Source organism: Prionailurus viverrinus, chromosome D3 (genome assembly GCF_022837055.1).
Source record: "Prionailurus viverrinus isolate Anna chromosome D3, UM_Priviv_1.0, whole genome shotgun sequence".
Classification (NCBI taxonomy): domain Eukaryota; kingdom Metazoa; phylum Chordata; class Mammalia; order Carnivora; family Felidae; genus Prionailurus; species Prionailurus viverrinus.
The window spans coordinates 8,855,047-8,880,562 of NC_062572.1; the positions used below are offsets into that span (position 1 = coordinate 8,855,047).

The following is a 25,516-nucleotide window of genomic DNA, read 5'->3' on the forward strand; positions in this document are numbered from 1 at the left end:
TGTTTGAATGGTCTGATTCAGGTTATTAGGCCATCTTGAGGTTTGTGACTTCCTGCTACAGTTTTCACCTTTGTGACGAAACACTTTGGTAAGGCAGAAACACCCCAAACAGGTGTTTTCCTTTTATCTTGTTTGTAACACCAAGCAGAACTGTCTTCAATGCCAGGAAGTCCTTTAATGCTGCTGGTCTGCCAGAATTAATTTACCTTTTCATCCCAGGTGGCCATTTTCCTGTCCTCTCTGGATCTGGAAAGTAAGAAAACATTTGTCTGGATCTGACATTCTGCTCTCCTTTATCTTAGTATGTGCTTTGCAACACTTTGTTACAAATTATTTTTAACTTGCTTACGTTAACAGCCTCTGAAAATAGCGTAAAGCTCAAAGTGTATGTGGAAGGATGCACATCCTTGGCATATACCCAAAGGAATTGAAAACAGGCACTCAAACAAATACATGTACACAAACAGTCACTGCCAAAAGGTGGAAATAACCCAAGTATCCATTAAGGGAGGAACGGATATATCAAAGATGTCATATCCATACAATGGAATGTTATCCAGTCATAAAAAGAAATCAAGTACTGATCCATGCTACAACATGAGTGATTTATACTAAATCAAATAAACCACAAACAAAACATCACACATTACATGATTCCACTGATCTGTAATACCCAGAACACGCAAATCCACAGAGACAGAAAGATTGGTGGCTGCCGGGAGTAGGGTGATGGGGGGCAGAGGGTGACTGTTTAGGGTGCAGGGTTTCTTTTTGATTTGATGAAAATGTTCTGGAACTGGATAGAGGTGACGGTTGCATGATATTGGGAATGCACTAAATGTCATGGGATCGTTTGCTAAATGTTCACCAAATCGTAAAATGGTTAATTTCATGTTATGTGACTTTCACTTCAGTTTACACTTAAAAAAAAAAAAAAAAAAAAAAAAGACGAGGAGGACACACAGACATTCCCAGTGCTGGGAATGCCTTGGAAAGCAACAAAGTATCTATATATCCACCAATGAGGTTCTGGTTAAGTCAGGGTACATCTGAGCAGTGGCAAATGCTAGTGTTGTTAAATCTTAATATGCAGATAAGGAAAGAGGTGAATAATATAGTAAGATAAAAACAAATTCAGGGGAGTCTGGGTGGCTCAGTTGGTTGAGCATTCAACTCTTAATCTCCGCTTGGGTCATGATCTCACTGTTTGTGGGATGGAGCCCCAGAGGTCTCTGCTCTGTCAGATTCTCTCTCTCCCTCTCTCTCCTGCCCCTCTCGTACTCTCACGTGCACAAGTGTTCTCAAAATAAACATTTTTTAAAAATTCATATTACAGCATAGTGTATACAGTATGACTCCATCTACATGAAAAATTACATATGCATTTTTATTATTACTTATGAGAGAGAGAGAGAGAGAGAGAGAGAGCGAGCACGAGCAAATGCAGGGGAGGAGCAGAGAGAGAGAGGGAGACAAAATCCCAAGCAGGTTCTGTGCTGTCAGCGCAGAGCCCAATGCAGGGCTTGATCCCATGAACCATGAGATCATGGCCTGAGCTGAAATCAAGAGTCAGACACTTAACTGCCTGAGCCACCCAGGTGCCCCTACGCATGCATTTTAAAAAATACATCTGCAAGAATATAGCCAAACTCTTTACAGTGGTTATTGCTGGACAAAAAGGGAGTGTGGGTATTTTCCTTCTACTGACTTCTAGAAGGTCTGAACTCTTAGTGAGTTTGTGTTACTTCTTAAAATTTCTTTCTGGGCATCTGGGTGGCTCAGGCAGTTAAGCTGACTTTTTGGCTCAGGTCATGATCTCATGGTTTGTTGAGTTCGAGCCCTATAGTGGGCTCTGTGCTGGAAGCACAGAGCCTGGAGCCTGCTTTGGATTCGGGGTCTCCTTCTCTCTCTGCTCCCCCCCCCCCCACTCACGTGCACTCTCTCAAAATGAAGCAAACATTGGGGCGCCTGGGTGGCGCGGTCGGTTAAGCGTCCGACTTCAGCCAGGTCACGATCTCGCGGTCCGTGAGTTCGAGCCCCGCGTCGGGCTCTGGGCTGATGGCTCAGAGCCTGGAGCCTGTTTCCGATTCTGTGTCTCCCTCTCTCTCTGCCCCTCCCCCGTTCATGCTCTGTCTCTCTCTGTCCCAAAAATAAATAAACGTTGAAAAAAAAATGAAACATTAAAAATTTTTATTTTTAATGTAGGTGACATATACACATACCAAAGGGAAATAGGAACGCCTGGACAGCTCAGTCGGTTGAGCATCCAACTCTTGATTTCTTGGGATTCTCTCTCTCCCTCTCCCTTGCTCGCCCTCTCAAAATAAACTTTAAAAAGCGAAAGAACACAAAAAAATATATGACAAAAAAAAAGCCTCCTTTCTACCCATTCTCCCCAGAGGCAGCCACTTTTTTTTTTTTTTTTTTTAATTGTTGGGAGAGCGCAAGTAGGGGAGGGGCAGAGAGGGGGACAGAAGATCTGAAGCAGGCTCTGCGCTCACAGACTCAACTGACTAAACCATCCAGATGCCCCCAGAAGCAGCCACTCTTACCAGTCTCCTTTGTGGCCTTCAGTGGTGTTCTAGGCCTTCACCAACACACCCGTATTTACTCTTTTTTTAAAACTTAAACAAATGTGAGCCCACGCATACTGCGTGAATCTTGCTTATTTCCGTTTAGGGTGTGGCAGGCTCAGTGATGACCCACCCCCAAAGATATACATGTCCTAATCCCCAGAACCTGTGAATATGTCACTTTACATGGCAAAAGGGACTTTGCAGATATGATTACATTAAGGATCCCAAGACGGGGATTATCCACATCCAGGTGGGTCCGATGTAATCAGAAGGGTCTTTATGAATAGAATAGAGCAGGAGAATCAGACACAGAAGGACAGGTGAGTACAGACCCAGAAGTTGGAGCCAGGGATTTGAGGATGTTATGCAACTGGCTTTGAAGATAGAGGGAAGGGATTGCAATCCAAGGAATGCAGACAGCCTCTAAAAGTTGCAAAGAAACAGATACTCCTTTAGAGCCTCCAAAAGGAATGCGGCCCCGCCAAGGCCTTGATTTGGACCCAATGGATTGATTTTGTACATCTGATGCCCTCAGCACTGCAAGGTAATAAATTTATGTTGTTTGAAGAGTCAAATGTGTGGTGACTTGTTACAGCAGCCATAGGAAAATAATACAGTGTTTCAGATTGTCCTAGATCGATGTGTGCTAAATCAAGTGCACTCCTTGGAATGACAGCCCAAGACTTCCCTGTAGAAATGTATGTAGTCCCACTAGTGATCAGTGTTTAGATTATTTCCCCATCTTTTCCTGCCCCAATGTTCCAATAACACTGCACACTGTGTGATTTTATAATTGGGGGGAAAAATGATCATTCTGAAAAAAAAATATTCACATAGACTTAGAAAAAAAAGTTCTTCTCCTTAGTACCATGCTGGGGGCATAAGGGACTCTTGGAGAATTTCTTGCTGGTTGACTGACAGAACAGCTTCTGTAACCAGCAGAGTTCAGCTCAGTGTGTTCCTGTTCTAGCCCCTTGTGTCCCTCGACCTGCTCTCAGGAGATGGGCTGAAATGGAACCATTAGCACAAGGTGAAGGGGGCAGTTAAGGCGCCTGGAGATTTCCTTCCTTCACAAGACAGGAAAGAGAACTAGCACATATATTAAAAAAAAAAAATCCCAGGTTCACTAATTCAAGCAACAGAAAATTTCAACCTACTACGAACTGCCCATTAAAACAGACAAAAGTGATAAAACTCAATGCTTGTGGGGCTGTAGGGAAACTTGCACACATTGCCAGGCATAGTTTTTCCTCAACAGCCATCTGGTGATAAGTGGCAAGTGCCTTCAAAATAATCATACTCTTGGGGCGCCTGGGTGGCGCAGTCGGTTAGGCGTCCGACTTCAGCCAGGTCACGATCTCGCGATCTGTGAGTTCGAGCCCTGCGTTGGGCTCTGGGCTGATGGCTCAGAGCCTGGAGCCTGTTTCCGATTCTGTGTCTCCCTCTCTCTCTGCCCCTTCCCCGTTCATGCTCTGTCTCTCTCTGTCCCAAAAATAAATAAACGTTGAAAAAAAAATTAAAAAAAAATAAATAAAAACAAAATAATCATACTCTTGACTTGAACACAACAGTTTGGGAACTATTATCTCAAAGAAATAATTTGATAGCAAAAAACATGTACAGTGTGGACAAGCTGGATATGATGCCTAGAAGCTGGAAAGACCCCACAAGCCCCGCTTTTGAGAAAAGCTGAGAAAGGCTATGGGCTGACAGAAGCAATGACAACTCTGGGGTGTCATGTCGAAATACAGAAAGAATTCTGTTAAGTAATGAGAAGTAGAACCCTGAATGGTTGCACACACTTGCTTGCAATTGTACAATATAATTGGAACATTCACTATGTGCCAAGCGCTGTGCTGAGTTCCGGGGAATCCAAAGCCAAGAAGATAAAGGCCATGGCCCGGACAGACTGATACTTCAGCTGGATGGACAGACAAGGAACCAGGGAAACACATAAGCAAGGTAACACCACCCAAGACTAAGCATGCGAAGAAGGAAAGACAGTAATGCAAGAAGGGACCAGGCCAGCGTGGCTCCTGCAGGTGGAGTAGTGGGGGAAGACTTGAGTAGGAGACTTGCATAGTGGTCCCTGAATTGCAGAGAGGTTAAGTCACAAGAAAATGGCTGGAAGACCATGTGCACAGGCCCTCAGAGGGCAAAAAAAAACCAAAAAAAAAAAACCAAAAAAAAAAACCCAAAAAAAAAAAAACCCACAGAAAAACACAGAAAAACCTTCAGCAAGTCCAAGGAAGAAAGAGGTCAGTGTGGCTGCAGTAAGGGGGCGGTGGCAGGAGACAAGGGTCTGATCTCACAGAGGGCGTGGTAAACAACTCTGAACATTTGGGGGTCAAGAGTGGTGGCAGGGAGGCCAAGAAGAGGTGAACGATATGGGGATGCAGAGCAATGGCCGGATTCAGAACATGCCGAGAAGTAGAACCTGCTGCCGGCTTACATGCTGGAGAGGAGATGAAGACCAGGTTTTGGGGCAAGAACACTCTGGACTTCCTCCTTCACTCTAAACCAGGGATGGGGAGGGCTTGGGGGCTGCAGAGCAACTCTGGAATTGTGCGAGCCTCAGCCCAAAGATTTTCAAAACCCTGCCCCTACTTCCCCCCAGGTACTCGGAGGGTGAGAAGTTACCACTGCCAGCTTTCGTCTTATCAGAAGCTTCCAGCCGATGCTGGGCCTTTCCAGAAACACTGCAGGTCTCAGGTGGCCCTGACTGACCTTAGGTTAAAGGTGTCCAGGACAGAGGAGTGCTTTCAGAGGGGCGGGTGAGGCTGGAGGGGGACACAGCTCGGGTAGCAACCTTGGGCCAGAGGCTGGGCTAAGCTTTTATACCAACCATGTCACTTAACTCTCAGCACTCCTGTGAGGGAAGTACCATGCTCAACCCCACGGAACGGTCGAGGGCACTGAGGCATGGAGAGGTGGAGTCCCATGGCGAAGCCTGCAGGAGCCCCTGCACTCAGCAGAGGCGCGGGGCTGGGGGCGTGGAGGGGTGGGGGGTAAAGGTCTCCGAGTTCCTGCAGGGGGCTGGCTGTACCTCCGTGTCCTGGAGTTTAGCCTGTCCCCAGCCTACCCTTCTTGTTCCTCAGCACACCCTGCCCCAAGAGGTGAGTGTTTCCAGTATTTCCAGGTGAAGGATTTGCTGCCCTGGAGGTTCCCTCATTTCAGCCTCCCCCCGGGGTCCCCAGTACTACGTTTACCACCCCTTCTCTCTCTGCAGTCTCCCTGGCGGGGCAGCGAGAGGCAAGGACGAGGAATAAAAGGATTTAGGGGTTCACACGGACCTGGGGGTGAGTTCTGGCTCTGCCTCCTTTGGCGGGGTGGCTTGGCCCGAGTGTCGGTTTCTTCACCTGTGAGAGGGAGACAAGGAGGGTACTTACCTCACCTGTTGCTGCGCTCAGCGTGTGATGAATGAAGGCACCTGTCCCCACGTTAAGCACGCCGTGCAAAAGGGCAGTTCTTATCAAGGCTCCCGTTTTTCAAGGGGAGGTAACTGAGGCCAAGAGGGACTTCCCTCCCATGTCGCGTGGCATACTGTCTCCTGCCCCCCCCCCCACCTGACTCTAGTACCCTCTGGACAAGGGCTGGGGGAGGGGTCCCCCGGGGAATGACCGTCCGCCCCGGTAAACGCTAGAACAGAGGGCAACTGGGGGCGGGGTCCCAGGCAGGCTGGCGGGGGAGCGGCGACGGGGATGAGGGTCCGCTCCTCGGAGGGCGCCGGCTGGGAGGGCTCGGAATGGGGGCCGCGCGCCCCCCGTCCCAGCGCCGGAGCACTTACCCTGCGCCCCTCCCGCCCGCGGCCACCGCAGCGACTGCGAACTCTGCGCCCTCACCGGCCGCCCCGCCCGCCCCTTCCGACCCGCCCCTCCTCGCGACCCGCCCGCCCTCTCACCCGGTTCGCGTCTGGGTCCCTGGCTCCCGCCTGTGTCTCAGTCCCCTTGCCCTGGCCTGCCTGTCTCCCCTGTGGTCTCCGGCTTGTCCCCCACCCGGCCGCCTCCCGCCCCGCAGCCCCGAGCCTAGCCTGGGACTCTCGCGGTCCCGCGGATGGACAAAGGTCCGCCCGTGGAAGCCAATCGCGAATCACGAGAATCCTGTCCCAGGCGAGCCTGAGGGAAGGGGTGGGAGGAGGGAACCACTTCCTTCCTCCTGCGGGATGGAGTGGGGGCGGAAACGCTCCCCTCCCCACCGCACACGCTCGGGGAAGCTGGGCCTGACTTCTGGCAGCACCCCTGCCCTCATTACTTGGGGGTGGCTCCGAGCGGCTTTGAGGGTCCCCTGCATTGCATCTGCCACGTAGGGGTTGGAGAGTGGGCAGAATGCCCTCAGGGGATGGCCAACCTTGAGGTGGTCGGGACACCCGTGGGGGGGGGGGGGCTGTGTCTGGCAGTGGCGAGGGGTCCTTGCTGGGGGCTGGTATTGGCAAGGAGGAGGGCGCCTTCCTGCCAGGAGGCTGAGCCCCCTGGCCAGGCTGACTCCTACTCACCTTCCCGCGCAGCTCCAACGTCCCTCCCCGCCCAGGGCTTCCCCAGCACTCTGCACGCACTTCATTCTGGCACTGCTCTGGAATGGGTTTGTTAGTTTCCGTCTTCCAAAAAAGACCACTTGCCCCAAACGCCTCTGGGCAGAAGCTCTCTCCCCCGCACCTCCCTGCTTCTGGTTTAATTGGGGGTGGGAGGAGTCTCAATCCTGGGAGTTCTGGGAGTTTCCCATTGCAGCTGTAACAGGTTACCACAAACCCAGTGGCTTAAAACAACACGAATTTGTTATCTTAACAGCTGTGGAGGTCAGTGGTCCAAATGGTCTTAATAGGGCTACAAGCAAGGTGTTGGGAGGGCTGTGTTTCTTTTGGAGGCTCTAGTGGGGAACTCATTCCTTGCCTTTTCCAGGTGGTGGCTTCACTTTGACCTGTGTTTTCATCATCCCATATCCTCTAGATCTGACCTTTCTCCTTCCCTCCTAAAAAGACCCTCTTGATTACATGGGGCTCATCCTCAACACCCTTGACTTAATCACACCCTTTCAACAGGTACTGTATTCACAGGTCTTGGGGCTTAAAATGGGGACATGGGGGGGGGGGGGCTGTAATCCCCAGGGGTATTGTTTCCATTGGCTTCCACTGAGTCCGCTCTTCCCAATCCTGCCCCCAACCTCTTGCTGGATAGTAAGTAGGCTTTCTTAAAAACATCTCAGTCTGATCTGACTTCTCAGTCACATTTTTGTTGTTTCAACATTCCTATTCTGGTCCCTAAGCCATAGTCTGGTCCATTTTAAACTTCAACCTTCTTCTTTCTTTCTTTTTTTTTTTTTAAGTTTTTAAAATTTTTCTTTATTTTTTGAGAGACACAGAGATAGAGACAGCAAGAGAGAGAGAGAGAGAGAGAGAGAGAGAGAGAGAGAGAGAGAGAGAATGAGTGGAAAAGGGGCAGAGAGAGAGAGGGAGACCCAGAATCCAAAGCAGGCTCCAGGCTCTTGTCAGCACGGAGCCCAACACGGGGCTCAAACTCACAGTGAGATCATGACCTGAACCGAAGTCGGACACTTAACCGACTGAGCCACCCAAGCGCCCCTCAACCTTCTGTTCTATTAAAAATGCCCCTCCCTTACCAGTGCCAGCTGGACAGAATGGAAAGAATGTGTGCACTAAACTGGTCTGTGCATTCGCTCCCTCAGGGTCTGGGAAGGGAAGAGGTGGAGAGAACAGGTATCAGGTATCTCCCCACCTTACTGCCCACCTGGAAGCTGCAATCCTCTTTCCATAGGCTTTAACAATTGGTCCTGCCTATAGTTACAAGCAAAGTGCAGACAGGTGGTGGCCTCAACAGGCCCGGGGAAGCCAAGGCTCAAACCTCGCCCCAGGCTTGATCTTCTGGCTGACCCCTGCTGGAGACATCTCTCATTATCCCTCCATCCCTCCCGGGTGCTGCCTCCTGGCCCAGCTCTGCAGGGGGCCTGGGGAAGCCCGCAGCTGCCAGCCTTACCTAGGCTCTGGAGACTGGGAGCACCAGCAGGGACTTATTTCCATACCTTTTAGGAATCAGGATCCTGAGACAGCAGGTCGGCAAGTCTGGAGAATTTAGTAAAGTTCTCAAGATTTCTGTCCACAGAAATGCCTCTATTACTCAATCTTCTCGGTTGGACAGGAAAAGATGTCCATTTTGTTACATCTTTATCCCCAGCTCAGAGTTTGGCTCATCGTAGGTGCTCTACATTTCTGCTGCATAAATTAATAAGTGAATACTGAGCATAGTAAGATAAGGGTGCCCACCGTCAGTGCTTCTATTCAACATTGTACCGGGACCCCAGCTAATGCAGCGAGACAAGAGAGGAGACGAGAAGGACAAAGATTGAAAACCTCTGGTCTGCAATCTATGTGATTGTCTACCTAGAAATCCAAGAGACTCAACAGAGTGGTGTTGGATGCCCACCGTGTGGCAGGCAGGCCCTTTCTAGACACTTAATATAAGATGAAGGAACAGCTTTGTCCTCGGAGAGCTCCCATTTGAGTTGGGGAGGCAAGAGTGGGGCACATTCCTCTATGCTCCAAAGGGTCTAAGAGGCTAGTATTCTAGGATGGGAAAAAATTACTTTATTTTCAATAACCTCTAACTGAAATTGAGCAATTTCCTTCCATTATGAATATAGGTAACAGATCACACTTGTATTAGCAGTACCCACGATTTTGTCATCCATCGAGATCACAGATGTCTCCAAATCACAAGATAGTTAGACACCTTAAAATATAACTTACCCTTCACCACTACTGCAAAATTACTGAAGTAACTAAACCAGCTGTTAGTTCTCATAGTTTATTGTGTTAGCAAATAACTTCATATATTTATCACATTTAAAAAAATAATTCAATAGCTGCATTTCAAGACAATGGGTCTTTTGTCATGGAATGTATTCTATACTATGCATTTAAAGACATTACCCTGAGGGGAGGACTCATGGCACAAAAAAGGACCAGGAACTCCAGCTTTAGAGGAAGGACTTGGCTTGGGCAACGCTAACACAGTTCTCTTGCACAAAGGAGTCCCTGCCCCACCTTCACATTTCATACCAAGCAGTAAGCCCAGCTTGCTCAAGTATGTGTCTGTCACTGTCTCAGGAGCTTTCTGGGTGTCTGCCTTTTGATGTTCATGGGGCATTCTGAGGAAGGTCAAAACACAGCCCCTGGGTCTGGGTCTGCTTGTGCCCCGGGCTGGCTGGCACTGGGCCGAGGCATTGGCCAGTTCCAGCTTTACCCAGTGGGAAGAGAGAGGGTTGGCTCGGCCGGTTTTGGTTCCTCCAGGCCAGTGTCTTCAGCTGATGCAGTTGACCACTTCCCTTCCTAGGGCAAAACCCAGGTCCCAACTCCAGGAGAACGTGAGAAAACAGAAAGGAGGAGAGAAAGGTCCATGAGACCTCGGCAGGGGCCCTGTTTGGATTTCCCAGAGCTACGTCTGCGTCTGGGTCCAGAGGCTGTCTTGACAGCAGATAGGATTCATCTATAGCAGTGACAGCCACACAAGTCTTGCATTCCTAGACACGATAACGTAGCTACATTATCAGGTCAGGGCTAGGGACCCCTGGGTGCCTCAGTCAGGTAAGTGTCCGAATCCTGATTTTGGCTCAGGTCATGATCTCGGGGTTCATGAAACAGCCCTGTGTTGGGCTCTGGGCTAACAGCATGGAGCCTGCTTGGGATTTTCTCTCTGTCTCTCTCTCTCTCCCCTTCTCCCCTGCTTGTGCTCTCTCTCTCTCAAAAAAAATGTTGTTTTAAAAGGTCATAGCTAACTCTGATCCCCTTCTCTGATACTTGGTTCAAGCTTCTGCATCATACGTAGTTGAGAATCATGTGGAGGAGTAGAAAGAGCATAGAAGTTGGCGTCAAAGGGACCTGGGTTTAAGTCCTGCCTCCATCCTTTCCCTTGATAGCCAGGTGATCTTTCATTAATTAAGGAAATAAGCCTCTGAGGGCCAACCACGTGCCAGGCACTGAGAACAGAGATGAACAAGACGGACAGGTCCCACCTCCTCTCATGGAACTCACTCTCCATAGGGATGCACACAAAGGCCCAATGATGGTTATGAAAGAAATGGCCAGGCGGTTATGGCAGAGAATTAGAGTGGTGGGGATAGAGGTGAGGTCCCACCAAGGTAGGGTGGTTGGGGAAGGCCTCTCTGTGGCATTGAAATTAATACTGAAAACTGAGGTGGAGCCAATCGTGATGGGAGGGGAAAGCTTTCCTAGAAGTAGGAACAGTATGTGCAAAGGGCCTGAGGTGGGAAAGAGCTTGGCCTGGTGAGAAACCGAAAGGAGGCCAGAACTATCCAAACATGGTAGGAGGGAAAGAGAGTAGGTCAGAGAGGGGAGCAGAGGCCAATAGGAAGTGCTGGATTCATGTAAAGTGCAAGAAGCCATGGGAATTTTAAGCAGGGGAGGGACATAGTTTGATTTTTTTTTAATTATTGTAAAATACACATAACAAAAACTTTACCACTTTAACCATTACAGAGTATACAATCAGGGGCATTTGCTCCATTCACAATGTTGTTCAACCTTTAGCACTGCTCAGTTCCAGAACTTTTCCATTATCTTTTTTAAAAAAAATTTTATTTATTTTTTATTTTATTTTTTTTTTTTTTATTTTTGAGACGGAGAGAGAGCATGAACAGGGGAGGGTCAGAGAGAGGGAGACACAGAATCTGAAACAGGCTCCAGGCTCTGAGCTGTCAGCACAGAGCCCGACGCGGGGCTTGAACTCACGGACCGTGAGATCATGACCTGAGCCGAAATTGGCCGCTTAACCTACTGAGCCACCCAGGCGCCCCTAAAAAAATTTTGTTAACGTTTATTCATTTTTGAGACAGAGAGAGACACAGCATGAATGGGGGAAGGTCAGAGAGAGAGGGAGACACAGAATCTGAAACAGGCTCCAGGCTCTGAGCTGTCAGCACAGAGCCCGACGCGGGGCCGAACTCACGGACCGCGAGATCATGACCTGAGCCGAAGTCGGACGCCTAACTGACTGAGCCACCCAGGCGCCCCTCCATTATCCTAAAAGGGAACCCTGTACCCATTAAGTGGTTGGTCTCCATTCGCAACTCCTCTCCAGCCCAAAGCACCCACTGACTTGCTTTCCATCCCTATAGATTTGCCTATTCTGGACATTTTTATACATGGAATCATACAATATGTAGCCTTTCATGACCGGCTTATTTCACTCAGCATGTTTTTGAGGCTCCTTCATGTTCAAGTATGTATCAGTATCTCGTTCCCGTTGTGGCTGAACATCCATTGTGTGGCTGCAGCCGTATATATTTTTGTTCTTTCACCCATTTATAGAGTTTGCTTTCACTGCAGTTAACTCTGGTTGCTGGGTACGGAGTAGATCTTAGGGAAGGCAGGAGTGGGAGTGCAGGCCAGAGAATGGTTTGGGCTAGTAGGCTGGGAGTGGGAAAGGAAGAGTGGGTGTGGACTCGGGAGGTAGAGCAGATACAAGAAGTGTGTGGACTGGACGTGGAGGGGGAGGAAGACGCGTCAGAGTACCCTGTGGTGCCATCCGCGAGATGGAAAACCCTGAGAAGGGAGATCCCAGCTGTTTGTGATAATGTTTGGTTTGAATTGTCAAAGTGGAGGCGTCATGTGGGCAGTAGGATTTGAGTCTGGAACTCGGCAGAGAGTTTTGGGGTGTGATGTTGTGATAGAAGAAACAGACATTTTGGTCTTCATCCACGGCTCTGGGCCAGAGCTCCTAAAACCCTTGTAATATCCTAAGTGGTAAGAGCAGAGGGAGCACCTTAGAATATTTGCGAGCTCCTAAGGATGGGGGGCCGGTTGCCAGGGGTTAGAACTTTCAGTCCCACCTCTACCACCCCCCCCCCGCCCCCATCCTCCCACCCCACCCAGCCCCAGGGGAGGGGAGAGGAGGTGGGGGCTGCCTTAGTCACCGGTAGCCCGTGACGGAATCAACGGAATCAACGGTGCCTGCATAATGGAATCTCTGTGAAAAACTCTAAGTGGAAGACAGGTCAGAGAGCTTCCTGGTTGGTGACCACGTGGAGGTGCTGGGAAGGTGGCGTCCCTGGAGGGGGCATGAAGTTCTCTATGCCACCCCCCAATACCTTGCCCTATGCATCTTTTCCGCCTGGCTGTTTGTAAGTTGGGTCCTTCTAGAATAAATCCTAAATTATAAGTGAACTATTTTCCTGAGCTCTGTGAACCATCCTAGCAAATTATCAAAACTGAGGAGGGGTCACGGGAACCTCTGATTTATAAGAGGGACATAGGTGACAACCTATGCGATTGGTGTCTGAAGTGGCGGGGGTGGGGGGTGGGGGTGGGGGTGGGGTCTTGTGGGACTGAGCACTTAAGCTGTGAGGTCTGTGCTAACTCCAGGCAGTTAGTGTCCAACTCCTGGGTGTGGAAAACCCACACATTTGTTGAAACAAAAGTATGGAATGTAGAGAAACACATGGAGTTTTTCTTTGAGAAGATCATCGGCACATAGCTGGTCTTGAAAACCCTGGACCAGGCTGAGATCCTCCTCCTTCGTGGGGTGTAGACAAAGGGTCCAGGGCTGAGCAAGAGGTCAAGCGGGCGAGGAAGAGCCTATAGAGGGACCACAAAGAGTAAGCGGAGGTCAAAGGGAAAGACAACGGCATGTGGGTCCTGGAGGCCAGGGAGCCAGTGGTCCAGGAAGACAGAAGTGTGAGCGGGTCAGAAGCTGATGGGAATGGGCTGGACAGGAAGGGACGGTGCGGAGGAGGGACGTGGAGGGGAGACACAGGAACCGCTCACGGGACAATGGCTGCTCATGAAAGGGAGCCAAGAGGTGGGACAGGGCCCACACAGAGCCCCCAGCCTAGATGGTACCTGGAATGTAAGAACCTCAGACCGAGGCGTGCTGAGCATCCAGTCCCCACATCATGGAGAGGCCAGACCCTGACAGTTAACTACAAGGCCACACAGTGGGTAAGCGGCAGAGCTGGAACAGGAAGCTGCTCCGTGCAGGCTTCTCAATGGACTCCTTCCCTGCCTGCGGCAGGAGCAGTGGGTGCTGATGTTTGTGGGGCCAGTTCAACAGTTCTCTGGAATCTTTCCCGCCTATTGATGTCGGTGAGGCTTAATGTTGGGGACAGGCGGGCAGAGGACCCTGGAAGTATTTTCTGACTCTCACGTGGACGAGCAGAACCTCAAACTAAAGGATCCAGCAGCACAGCCTTGTTCCACCTGCTGGTTACTCACGGCAACTACTCAACAATGTGGTTCAGCCTTCCTGGCCAGCTGGAGAAGGTTCTATCAGATGGGTCCCACATTGGCCCAGAGCAGAACTGGGATAGACTCCCCCCACCTTCTCTGCACCCGGGAGATTAGTCTAAACCCATCCCTCCTTGCCCGTATGTTTCCGGAAAGGGCGTGTGATGCCATGCCCTGGCCACCGAGACCCCGGGGGATTGTCTGCGGAAGTGTCCTCCTCCCAGGAGTGGCCTTCCTCTCGCCTTCCTCGTCAGGTCTGCAGCTCCTGCTCGAAGCCTGAGGGCAGGGCCAGGGGTGGAAAGCACCTGGGCTCTGATGCAGCTGCAGCCGAGTCACCGACCCCCTCACCATGGGCAGCCATGTACAGATGCCCATTTTTGAGAGATGACTCTTGTTTGGGGCAGGGTCTTTGTTCCTCACTTCCAGGAGCATACAGACCCCATTCATACTTGGGCATTTGCTGCTCAGGGGCCATTTTGCTTTCTCTTGGTAACAGCGTCTTCTTTCCGTTTGGGGAACGCATCTACCCCCGTTGGGTCCAGTCCAGTGGGAGTGTTCACCAAGGCGTCCCTACCTTCTAGCTGAGAGGTGGGCATGTGACCCAGATGGAGCCAGTGGGAGACGCACAGGGAGACGGCGGCCAGTTGGCATCTGCTCACATCAGGGTGGGACGTGCGGCTGCTGGTGCCCGTCAGTGCCCCGCCTCGGTGTCGGCCGCCCCTGCCGTCCTGTGGGTGCCTGGCGGTCTCTCAGCAAGCTGCCGCAGTGAGCCTCAGCTGGTTTCCACTGTTTGCATCCAAGGAACCCAGGCCAGAGGGAGACAGACGGAAGACAAAGTCCCTGCCGTGAAGGTGCGTGGCCTTAGTGCAGGAGGCAGACTGTGAACAAGCCATTCAAATGTGAGGCAGAAGGGAGTGGACAGGAGTAACCACACTGGGAGAAAAGAGCAGCCACGCTCATCGAGGGAGCGCCTACTGCCCATCAGGCCCTGGGCCGGGCACGCCGAGCACATCCTCTCTCATTTGGTCTCCACGTCAGCCCCTGGGAGGCAGGGACCCTGATGGGTTCAGGCGAGGTTCTGCTGTAGCAGAAGTCCCCGAATCACGAGTGGTTTAAACAAACCACAAGTTGTCTTCATGCCAAAGGCCGGAGGCATGAGTTCCAGGGCAGGTAGGGTGCTTCCGTTCCACAGAGCACTCCCAGGGCCTTCCTCCTGGTCAAAGATAGCAGCATCCGTGTTTCCAGCAGCAGGCCTGAGGAGGGTGTAGACCAGGAAGAGACAATTGATGCTCGCCAGGCTGTCTCTTCAGAGCAGCCTCTGAAACTGCTGTCCCCACCCCATGGAGAGCCCTTACTCCCAGGACACTTAGCTGCAAGGGAACACGGGAAATGTGGCTGTTATTCAGGGCACCGTGTGCCCAGCTAGAAAGTGTATGATGGTTGAGGAAGTGCAGAGAGAACTCTGAGAAAATGCCAGGTACTATACAGATGAGACTGACAAGGCTCAGAGAATGAAGTCACTTGTTCAAGGTCACCCAGCTATGAAGTGGCAGGGCAGGACCTGAGCCCCCTGACCACAGGAGACGAGGAAGACCTCAAGGCCACAGGGCAGCTGGGGGAGGAGGCTTCTTGGGCAAAGTGAGATTTCAGCTGGGTCTCCTGGGTTAGGAAAAGGTGGAAGAAGGACACTGTGGGAGCTGAGGTCTAGAGGCATAACTATTTGGGAGAAAATTTCTCTTCTTGGGGTAGCCCCTTACAAATGCTCTCTGGCCATAGCCCGGATCATCTCCAGCAAGAGGGGGCTCACGCCTGTGAGAGCTCATTGTGTTTATGCATATTTCTCCTCAGAGCTCTCCTTTGGAGTGTGGTGGCCATCTCTAGTTTTTCCCTGCTCGGCATCTGTGTCCCTTCTCCTGGGAATGCCAGCTGTCCCCTAATTCCAGTCCAAGTGGCTCCAGAGTGGCTGACCCAACCAGGCCAGTGGGGCTCCAAAGGAGCCTCCGGCGGGGACTCTTTGCCGACAATTCTGCTGTCGGGACTGCCATTTGCAAGGACGGGTGAGCGTGGACCTGGGGGGGCGTCATGTGGAGAAGGCCTGCTGGGGTGTTAGGCCAACACAGACAAGAGCAGAGGCATCTGATGGCTAAACGGGGGGCTGCATCCTGCTGTGCTCGGAGCTACCCTGCACCTGTGAGTTTCCACAAGCCAATAAATTCCCTTTTTGGCGCAGCCAGTTTGATTGGTGTTCCTGTCACTGTCACTGAAGAATGCCAACTAACAGAGGTAGAGATGTCAGGCCTTTTTTGTTTTGTTCGCTTATTTACTTTGAGAGAAAGAGAGAGAGAGGGAGGGAGGGAGGGAGAGAGAGAGAGAGAGAGAGAGAGAGAGAGATTGAGAGAGAGAGAGAGAGAGAGAGAGAGATTGAGAGAGAGAGAGAGAATATCCCCAGCAGGCTCCGCGCTGCCGGTGCAAAGCCCAAGGTGGGGGTCTCGATCTCATGAACCATGAGGTCATGCCCTGAGCCGAAATCAAGAGTCAGACACTTAACCGACTAAGCCACCCAGACGCCCCAGGCCTCTTTTTATCGCCACCCGGGCAGAGGGGTTGGGGAGTATCTGTGTGTTTCATTACAGTGGGGCCTGGTGCAATGTGAATGCCAAGTGTGATCCACGAACCCGGTGTCTGCACCACCCTGATACCGAACTCCGTAAAACCACACATTACTGGGCCCCAACTTCCAAATCACAATCTCTGGAGGTGAGGCTGCAACTCTGCATTCCTGTCAAGCACCGTAGGGGATTCCACTGGCACCCAATAGGAGAACTGGTGGCTGAACTAGGTGACCTGGGATCCAACCCAGATCCTGCTGCCAGCTTGGGTGTTCGAGGTCTCTCTAGGTTTTCCCAACAACCGAACAGAGCCCTTCCACTGACTGGCTGTTTCACACACGCCTGGCCCCGGGTGAGGAAATGCTTAACGTGCCCGCTCTTACTTAATCCTCACATCCGCTGAATATCTCTTTTAAGGAAAGAAACGGAGGTTCAGAGAGGCTGACTGACTTGCCTAATGTCACTGCTGGTGGATTTGAAACCACTTCTGTCTGTCCCCAAATTCCCACTAGCCAGCACCATGCTTCACTGCCTGTTGTCTTTAGAATGAAAACAGAACTTCTTACTCGTTAGGCATGTGGACTTTTCATGTTAGAAAAGGATCTTGATTCTTCCCTACCCCCCACCTGGTGACCGACTCAAAGCCCCATGATTCCGCCTCCTGATGTCGCCGGGGTACATCCTCTCTGGTCTTTACTGCAACTACCCTGGGCCTTGTCACCACTGTCTCTTGCTGTAATAGTCTCTCCACTTCCACTCTTGTCTTCCTCAGACCTGTTCCCCGCAGTACCGAGAGCATTTTTACATAATCTCACCGCTTTGTTAAGAAATATCACAGACACTCAAATAATTATGCGGAATACCCATGTCTTTACCACCAGGTTAAGGAATAAAGTACTTGTTTTCTTGAATCACAAAGCTCAGGAACCTTCCTTGGCTTCCCCTTGCTCTTGGGATTGAAATGCTACCTGTGGCCAAGGAGACCCTGTCTATCTGGACCCTGCTCCTCTACACCCCGCCCACACGCCTTTGCTCCTGCTGTGCTGGCCTTGACTGTCTCTCAGCCTCCTCCCTCAGGGCTGGCACACCTGATGTTCTTTCTGAAACGCTGGGCCCACCGGCTGGGTCCGGCCGCTCCTTCTCAGGCTCCCGTCTTCACTGTAAAGGCATTTCCTTAGGCGGGTCCTCCAACACCCCCAGACCAGGTCGCCCCAGGTGATTGCCTCATGCACACCTACCCACAATGTTTAATTCTTGGCTTACTGCCTGTCTCTCCCACTAGACTGAGTCCCATGAGGCCAGGACCCCTGTCTCCCAGGGGCTTAGAGCAGAGTAGCTGCCATAAATAAAGGTACTAACGAGGTCTCAGCTTTTGCAATCTCAGTAAAATACACAACATTCATTCACTTGACAAATATTTCGGGAGTGCCTACCGTGTGCTGGGCTAACATTTAATTTTAAAAACGCTTCGTTTGCCTTAGGAATAGCCATCTGCCTTTGCTTCCTCATTATTCAGTAAAATGGGGATCAGAGTACCTACCTTGTGCTTGGGAAGACTGAATGAGCCGACGCAGGACAGGGCTCAGCGTGGGGCCTGGCGTCACTGTAAGGTGGGAGGTATAGGGCCAACGTCAGGACAGGCACCGGGTTTTACACCAAACAGAACGTGGGCATCACCCCACTTGTGCCGGCAATACCATTCCTTCTCCACATCCTCCCCCCGCCCCTCCAACTTTAGGCTGTGAATGCTCATCTACAGGGATTACAAGAGCACTTGAATGTGACTTCCTATAAGTGTGGGGGAATTCACTCCTCTGCTGGTTGTTACTTCTAGCAGTTAGGGAAGGAAGCAGGGGGGAAATGAGCACACGAAAGCTACCTCTCCTACAATTCCACCCCATCTGCAGCCAGATGGTGTGGGCTAGGCTGGAGCACAAAGGCGATCTGTGAAGACTTCTCCCGGGAAACACAAGGATATAGGTACTTGAATGATAGAACTGTTGATATTTGGTAGTAATCTTAAACCATTTTGTTGAGAAGCTGCTTTTCTTCCTATCACTCACTCAGTAAGAAGTCCATTTTGGCTATAAGTAACAGAAAACTAACCTATATAATAAAGGAAATTTGTTTCTTTATTGAAAGTCCAATGGTAGGATAGGTTTCAGGTATGGTCTGATCAAGGCTTTGGCAGTGTCTCTGCTGTTCTCTTGGCCCTGCTATTTCCCTGGGATTGGTTTTGTCCTCAGACTAGTTTCCTCCCTTGTTGTAAAACGTAGCAGTTCTAGGCTTCACACTGGCATACCATAACTTCTAGAGGAGAGGGGCCTTCTTGGTGCTGCCCCCAACCCCCAGCCAAAGGATGGTCCTGGGCTTCCCTTTGTTTTGATTAGATCAGTCTGGATTATCTTTCCACCACAAAATACACTCTAGCCAGGGGAATACTGTATGCTAGGGGGCGTGGGCTAGACTGACCATTGTTTTCTTTCTTTTTTTTTTTTAATGTTTATTTATTTTTGAGAGAAAGAGAGACAGAGTGCAAGTGGGGAGGGACAGAGAGAGAGGGAGACACAAAATCCGAAGCAGGCTCCAGGCTCAGAGCTGTCAGCACAGAGCCCGACGCGAGGTTCGAACCCACGAGCCGTGAGATCATGACCTGAGCTGAAGTCAGAAGCTTAACCGACTGAGTCACCCAGGTGCCCGGGGGCTGATCATTGTTAAACCAATGCCTCTGCCAAGGAATGGGTTAATTCCATTCAACTTTGGCTCTATATACCAGGAGAGGGTAGGGAGCAAGTTAGGCAACTGTTCTGTCTCAAGTGTCCACAACAACCGGCTTGGATTATCTACATCTAAAAAGTTGGGGGAATATTTAACTGTGAGCAACAGAGCCTCCCCAAGTAGATCTGAGAGGAAAAGGGATACCTGAGCCCAGGGCTGCATCCCTTCCTCAGCCTGAAATTCCCATCCACATCACCTGTGGGAGGCCCTGTATTTTCCTAATCATTTCCAGCTTCGCCCTCGTAGAAATAACCCTGGAGCCCAGGAAGGGCGAAGAGCTTGTTCTGGCACCTCTAATGTCCACTCAGGACATATCAGCATTTAATAAATATTTGTCTTTGAAGGGGGGAGCTGAGGGTGTGTTGACCGGTAATCAGAAGACACTTACTGGCAGGTTATTGAGACTCGATGTCTGACACAACAGCCAGGTGCTCATAAATTTAAAGAAATGACTTGCAAGAACACAGAAGAAATGAAAAGACCAAGGGGAGACTTGGCATCAAAATGGCCCTGGTTCCTGGTTCTAACTCAGCACAGTTCCATCCCTTCAGTGAGGCCCCGCGTCTAACTCCTGTGGCCAGTTACTAGCCAGGGGCTCAAGGGTCAAGCAAGGACATCTGTAACACACAGGGCTACCAAACTGGGCGCCACTGTCTTGCAAACGTGCATTTCAAATGACCAGTGTACTGCTCTCAAACACTGCTGCTGGAAGGCAGGCGGGCAAGTGAATATAGCAAACTTAACAAAAAGCATGTAGATTTGCCCTTTGACCCAGCAATACCTCTCCTCTGGACCATCCGGACGATACCGGGCCAGCGACATGGAAAGGTGTATATGCCAGTTGCTTACCACAGCCGTGAGAGCACGGGGTAGGAACTGCCCCAGTGGCCACTGGTGGAGACCTGGTCGAATAAGCTATGGTACACCCCACCCTGGAGCATCGCGAAGCTGGAAAAGGGCAAGAAGAACTCAAATACTGCCATGGAATGGTCTCCACGAGAAACTGTTAAGGAAAAATGCAAGATGTAATCAAGTGTGTGACATTCCTCCATTCTGTAAGAAAAAGGGGGCCTAGGAATATACAGATGTGTTCCTTATATTAAACATGCACACACGTGCACACACACATGCACACGCACTTAGGATAAACAGAGTGAGGTAAGGACAGGATGGAGAGGGCAGGGAGAGAAGCTAGACTTCTTTGAATATACCTTGCTCCGCGTATTTGACTTTGGGCCCATGTAAATATTTTATCCTTAAGTACAAAAGCAAAATTAAATAAATAGAACTTAAAAAGAATCATCTCAGGTGACTTTAAAACAGCAATTGGTGCACCTGGAAGGACTAGAAATGACACTAAGGACAAAAAGAACCGTAGGAAAAAAATTAGAGGAGTCATAATGTTAATAATATTCATATAGTATTATTCTGAAACCATTCTATGTACTATAGGATGAAGCAAATAATTATGTTACTATTGCTAGGAACAAAGATTTTCACTATTTAAGAGATATAACAATGTAAAATCAAAGTAAAAGTTGTGTAATCCTAAATAACGACGGGAAATATCAGCAAAAACTAATGACTTATTTTCTCTTTAAAAATATGTATATCCTGGCTTTATTCACTGAAAAGCCCTAGACACTAACAGGTCGGTGGCAGTGAACATCGACCTTATTACCCAGACTAAATGCCACTTCCCTCTGAAGGGAATCATAGCTCTCTGGAGAGATGGAGACAAGCTCAAAATGCACTTAGAACCTCTTATCAGAGTGGAAGGCAAAGACACCGACTAGGAGAGTCATGTCAAAAGGACACGGGGTTAAAAAAAGGACGCAGGGAACATGAAGAGGTTCTGATTGGCTAGGGATGGTGACTGTGAACATGAGCAAAATTATTAATTACAACAGATTGAAACTCTGAATTCCAAGGGTTCATCATGATACGGAAGCAGAGCAAAACAAAACAAAATCCTAACTCACTGGTCACCTGTGAGAGGATGCTGGGGGATGCATTTGTTTTCAAAGTTAGTAAAAGGGAAGAGCCGAGCATATGTCCCGACTTTCCTGTACATATTATAATTCAGGGTAATCAAGTAGCAGGTGAAGGCAAGTTTCTTGGCAGAGACTTTTTTTTTTTTTAATGTTTATTTTTTTATTTTTGAGAGAGAAAGAGAGAGACAGAGAGCAGGGTAGAGGCAGAGAGAGAGGGAGACTGAATCCCAGGCAGACTCTACTCTGTCAGCACAGAGCCTGACGTGGGACTCAAACCCGGAAACCATGAGATCACGACCTGAGCTGAAATCAAGACCAACCGAGCCGCCCAGGCGTCCCCGGCAGAGACACATTCTAGGTGACCAATAAAGAAGGCAGGACAGAATCAGAGTATGAACATTGTGCAATCCTTGAGATTTTCATATCACTATGAACTCATGGATTTCAGTATTTGAATGCTGACTAGATATTAGGTAGGATAATGGTGTTATAGTTATGGTTTTGAAAACCATCTTTCAGAGGTACAAACTGAAATACATATAGATACAGTGATATGTAGGGCATCTTTCACAACAATCGTGTTGGGGAGGGAAGATGATATAAGCTCAGCTCTCAGTTGGTGACCGATGGGGCGAGGTGGTGATGACCGAGGACTTCAGTGCTCTTCTGTCTACTTGTGTACGCATTTGACATCTTTCCAGGGTGAGGAGTTAAAAAGAATTTAAAAAAAATCGACTTCCCTTTTGATTCACAATTTGATTTCATGGAATATATTCAACACACAGCACCTGATTTGAACACGTGCACACCTCAGTACTGGCAACGATATTTATTCTAGCATTATTTACAGTAGCAAACAACCTACAAGTCCATTCATGGGCAGCTGGTTAAGAAAAGGAAAGCTATGTAAAGGAATACTGTGCAGTTCTTAAAATGCATAAGGCAGCAACATGTACACATAATATAGGAGGATCCCCAAGACCTATTATTAGTAGACTCACATAAAGCAAGACGTAGAAGTGTGCAAAAAATTAGTGTGTACAGAAAAAAAGATCAACTTATCCTTATAAACGTGCAGAATGAGGGATTCCTTGTCTCTGGGGAAGAAAATGGTAGCTTAGGGGACCTTACACTGTCTATCCTTTTCTATCCTTGAAAACGACTTTTCAGTCCCACGCATGACCATTAGCTACCGTGGAGTGGAAAACACCCACACTCGCCCCCCAGGCTACATGAACACTGGGCAGCTAAGGAACCAGCACTGAGCGAGCCGCCGCTCGTGGCAGGCCTACTAGCCCTCAAGGTCCAGCCCTGGCTTGATTTCAAGAGTGTGGCCCCTGCCTCTTCCTTCTGGCACAATCACAGGGCTGTGTGAGGCCCATTGAGCTCATTTCCCTCTTCTGGCAACAATTCAGTAGACATTCCTCAACCGTACTTGAGGAACCAGGGTTGGGAACAAACGTGGCTTGTTACAAGAACAAATGTCTCTAGGTAAATACTGTCAGTTCTGCTGGCATAAAACAGGTCCTCTTATTGGGTCGTGATAAGGCTCCCCACCCCCCACATTTTTCTATTGTTACTCCTGACTTCACAATTCCCTATTTCCAAAAAAGGAAGAATGTTCTTCTAATAAGCTTTTTGAAAAATTAGGATCAACGGTTGAGATGAAAGAATGAGTTAGTTCTATAACATGCTAATATGGGGTGTCTACAGTATACGGTTAAGTAATGAAAACAATGTTTCAGTGCCATTTGTGTTAAAAAAAAAAAAAAAAAAGGATGGGGCACCTGGGTGGCGCGGTCGGTTAAGCGTCCGACTTCAGCCAGGTCACGATCTCGCGGTCCGGGAGTTCGAGCCCCGCGTCAGGCTCTGGGCTGACGGCTCAGAGCCTGGAGCCTGTTTCCGATTCTGTGTCTCCCTCTCTCTCTGCCCCTCCCCCGTTCATGCTCTGTCTCTCTCTGTCCCAAAAATAAATAAACGTTGAAAAAAAAAAAAAAGGAGATGTATACTCATACATGCTGGTGTATGTATATGGCATATCCCTGAACGGTACACCAAAACCAGGAACAGCTTCATCTGGGGGGTTGGGGTGAAGGGAAGATTTACTTTAACCCTTCTGGTGTCTGTAGTTTTAGAAAATGATTTACATATATTATGCCTCAAAAATAATTTAAAAGATTAAAAATGCTAGAAAGATTAATTTATAACTGATTTGCTGAGACTGTATTAAAATCACAGTTTCCTGGTTAGCTTGGTGTTACTTACAGGAAGCCTGTGGATATTCGCGGAGTGGAATTTTGTAACAGTGCTTTTCACAAACGAATTCTACGTCTGGTTATCAAGTACATGATGGCGACGGGGGCAGATCAGGGGAGGAGGGGCATGAAGGTGTTTTTTGTTTTTTGTTTTTCCTTTAACTGTTTCATACCATTCATTTAGTGCTACCTGGATTCGGTGGCAGGAAATAGTCACAAAATAGTAATAATGCATCATATTTATTGCACAGCTATTATGGGTCTAGGTCTCAGTTCTTTCCATATATTAGCTTTTAATTTTAATCTCCCAGCATTCACTGCCGTAGATGTCATCATCCCTGTTTTATCCAAGGGAAGCACTGAGGCACTGAGAGATTAAATGACTCACCCAAGGCCACATGACCAGAAGTGGCAGTAAGGATCCCCACTCAGGCCCTTGGCTGTAAAGCCCGTGCTCTAACCACTGCCCAACACAGGAGGAGGAAATGCTGCAGGCTGCTCCCCATGGGGGCTTCCTAGACTGAGAAGCTAGTGTAACCAGCCCAAGGTCACATATATTCAAACTCATTACAAAAATGGGCACCTCTCTCAGTTTATGTAGGAAGTAGCTTGAGCTGCATACTTTGTAGAAAACCTTATAATACTGGGTTTGCATTCCTACTTCTTTCTAAGAAATGATTCCTTAAAAAATTTTTTTAATGTTTGTTTATTTTCAAGAGAGTGGGGGGAGGAGAGAGAGAGAAAGAGAGAGAGAGAGAGAGAGAGAGAGAGAGAATGAATGGGGGAGGGATAGAGAGAAAAGGAGACAGAATCGGAAGCAGGCTCTAGGCTCCAAGCTGCCAGCACAGAACCTGATGCGGGGCTCAAACTCACGAACCACAAGATCATGACCTGAGCCGAAGTCTGACACTTAACCGACTAAGCCAGCCATCAAGCGCCCCCTAACAAATGATTCCTAAAGGAATAGAAAGCTTAAACTGAATCTCACTCATCTATATTGTTGAGAAACTATTAATAATTCAGAAAGTTCCCTTATGGCTGGAAGATATATGATTCTACTATTTATTCATCAAAATGAACACAAATGTGCACTATAACATAAATACTAGTTATTACCAATGGGATCTCTGTTACTTGGCAAAGAAACCATGAGTGAGATAATTACTAACAAGAGTGCATAAATACCATTTTAAAACATGAGACCAAAGAGGGGGAGGGGAGAGAGAGAGAATTACAATTCTAGGCCTAAGAATTTATCTTTGTATTTTAGAAGCGCTCTAGAATTAAAGTAGTAATTATGAGAATGGCCACCTTCAAGTCAAATGAAGTTTGAGGTACTACCCAAGCCCACTCACTCATTTTAAACCACCACTTAGGCCCTCTAATTATGCAAACTTGACAAAACTATAAATCCTTTCCTTAGAAATATTCACACAGGCACTCACAGGTAATACGATGCATATAATTTCAGGGAGCTCACGGACCCACATCCACTGTCTGGCCTCTGTCAGTCCTGATAAGTCAGCTCTCCACGACAGCAGCTTCACTTCTGGGTGTGCAAGTCAAGTGGTATAAAATTCTTACCAGAGGAAAACTGCACAGCAAATCAACAGGAGCTTTTGAAATAACAGTAGCAATACACCCACCCAGTAAACTATTTTCTACACCAAACTCTGACCTTAAAAGGATCTGCAGGTGGTAACTTCAAACAATTTAAATACGAAGTAAAAAATAATTTCCATTTGAAGTGGGATCCAGGATCAAAGGATGAAACTATTAAAGAGAAATCTGACAGGCACCCAAGACCCTAAAGTCTCTGGGTTTAAGTGGTGGGGTGTTTGAATTCCTGAAACAACAATGCCAAGGGTTCAACTTAATTATATCAACTACTGAACTAGAAATGAGCTGAGAGAAACTTGGGGAGACCAAAGTATGGAGAAAGACCCTGAGAGACCCTCCTGATTAAAACACCTAAAATGTTAAATATAAAAATTAGGTTTTTAAAAAATAAACTACAGGGTTGGCATTAAAGGGATTGACAGACTTATCCCTA

General features: G+C 48.7%; 1 protein-coding gene across 8 annotated transcripts in view; it reads right to left on the reverse strand.

Moving 5' to 3' along the window:
* The window catches only part of HVCN1 (hydrogen voltage gated channel 1), a 37,812-nt gene extending 30,587 nt beyond the window's left edge, over positions 1-7,225 (reverse strand). Inside the window, exons 1-3 of one of the 8 annotated variants that reach the window (XM_047826699.1) lie at positions 7,069-7,117; positions 5,870-5,935; positions 207-246 (exon numbers count right to left, since the gene is read on the reverse strand). In XM_047826699.1, coding sequence (XP_047682655.1) covers positions 207-227 — 21 coding nt within the window. In that variant the 5' untranslated portion in view covers positions 228-246; positions 5,870-5,935; positions 7,069-7,117. Of the gene's footprint in view, positions 1-206; positions 247-5,869; positions 5,936-5,965; positions 6,330-6,363; positions 6,405-6,477; positions 6,756-7,068 lie in introns of those variants that run through there. The other 7 variants (XM_047826698.1, XM_047826697.1, XM_047826693.1 and 4 more) reach the window with 7 other exon arrangements.
* Between the last annotated feature and the right edge of the window lie 18,291 nt (positions 7,226-25,516).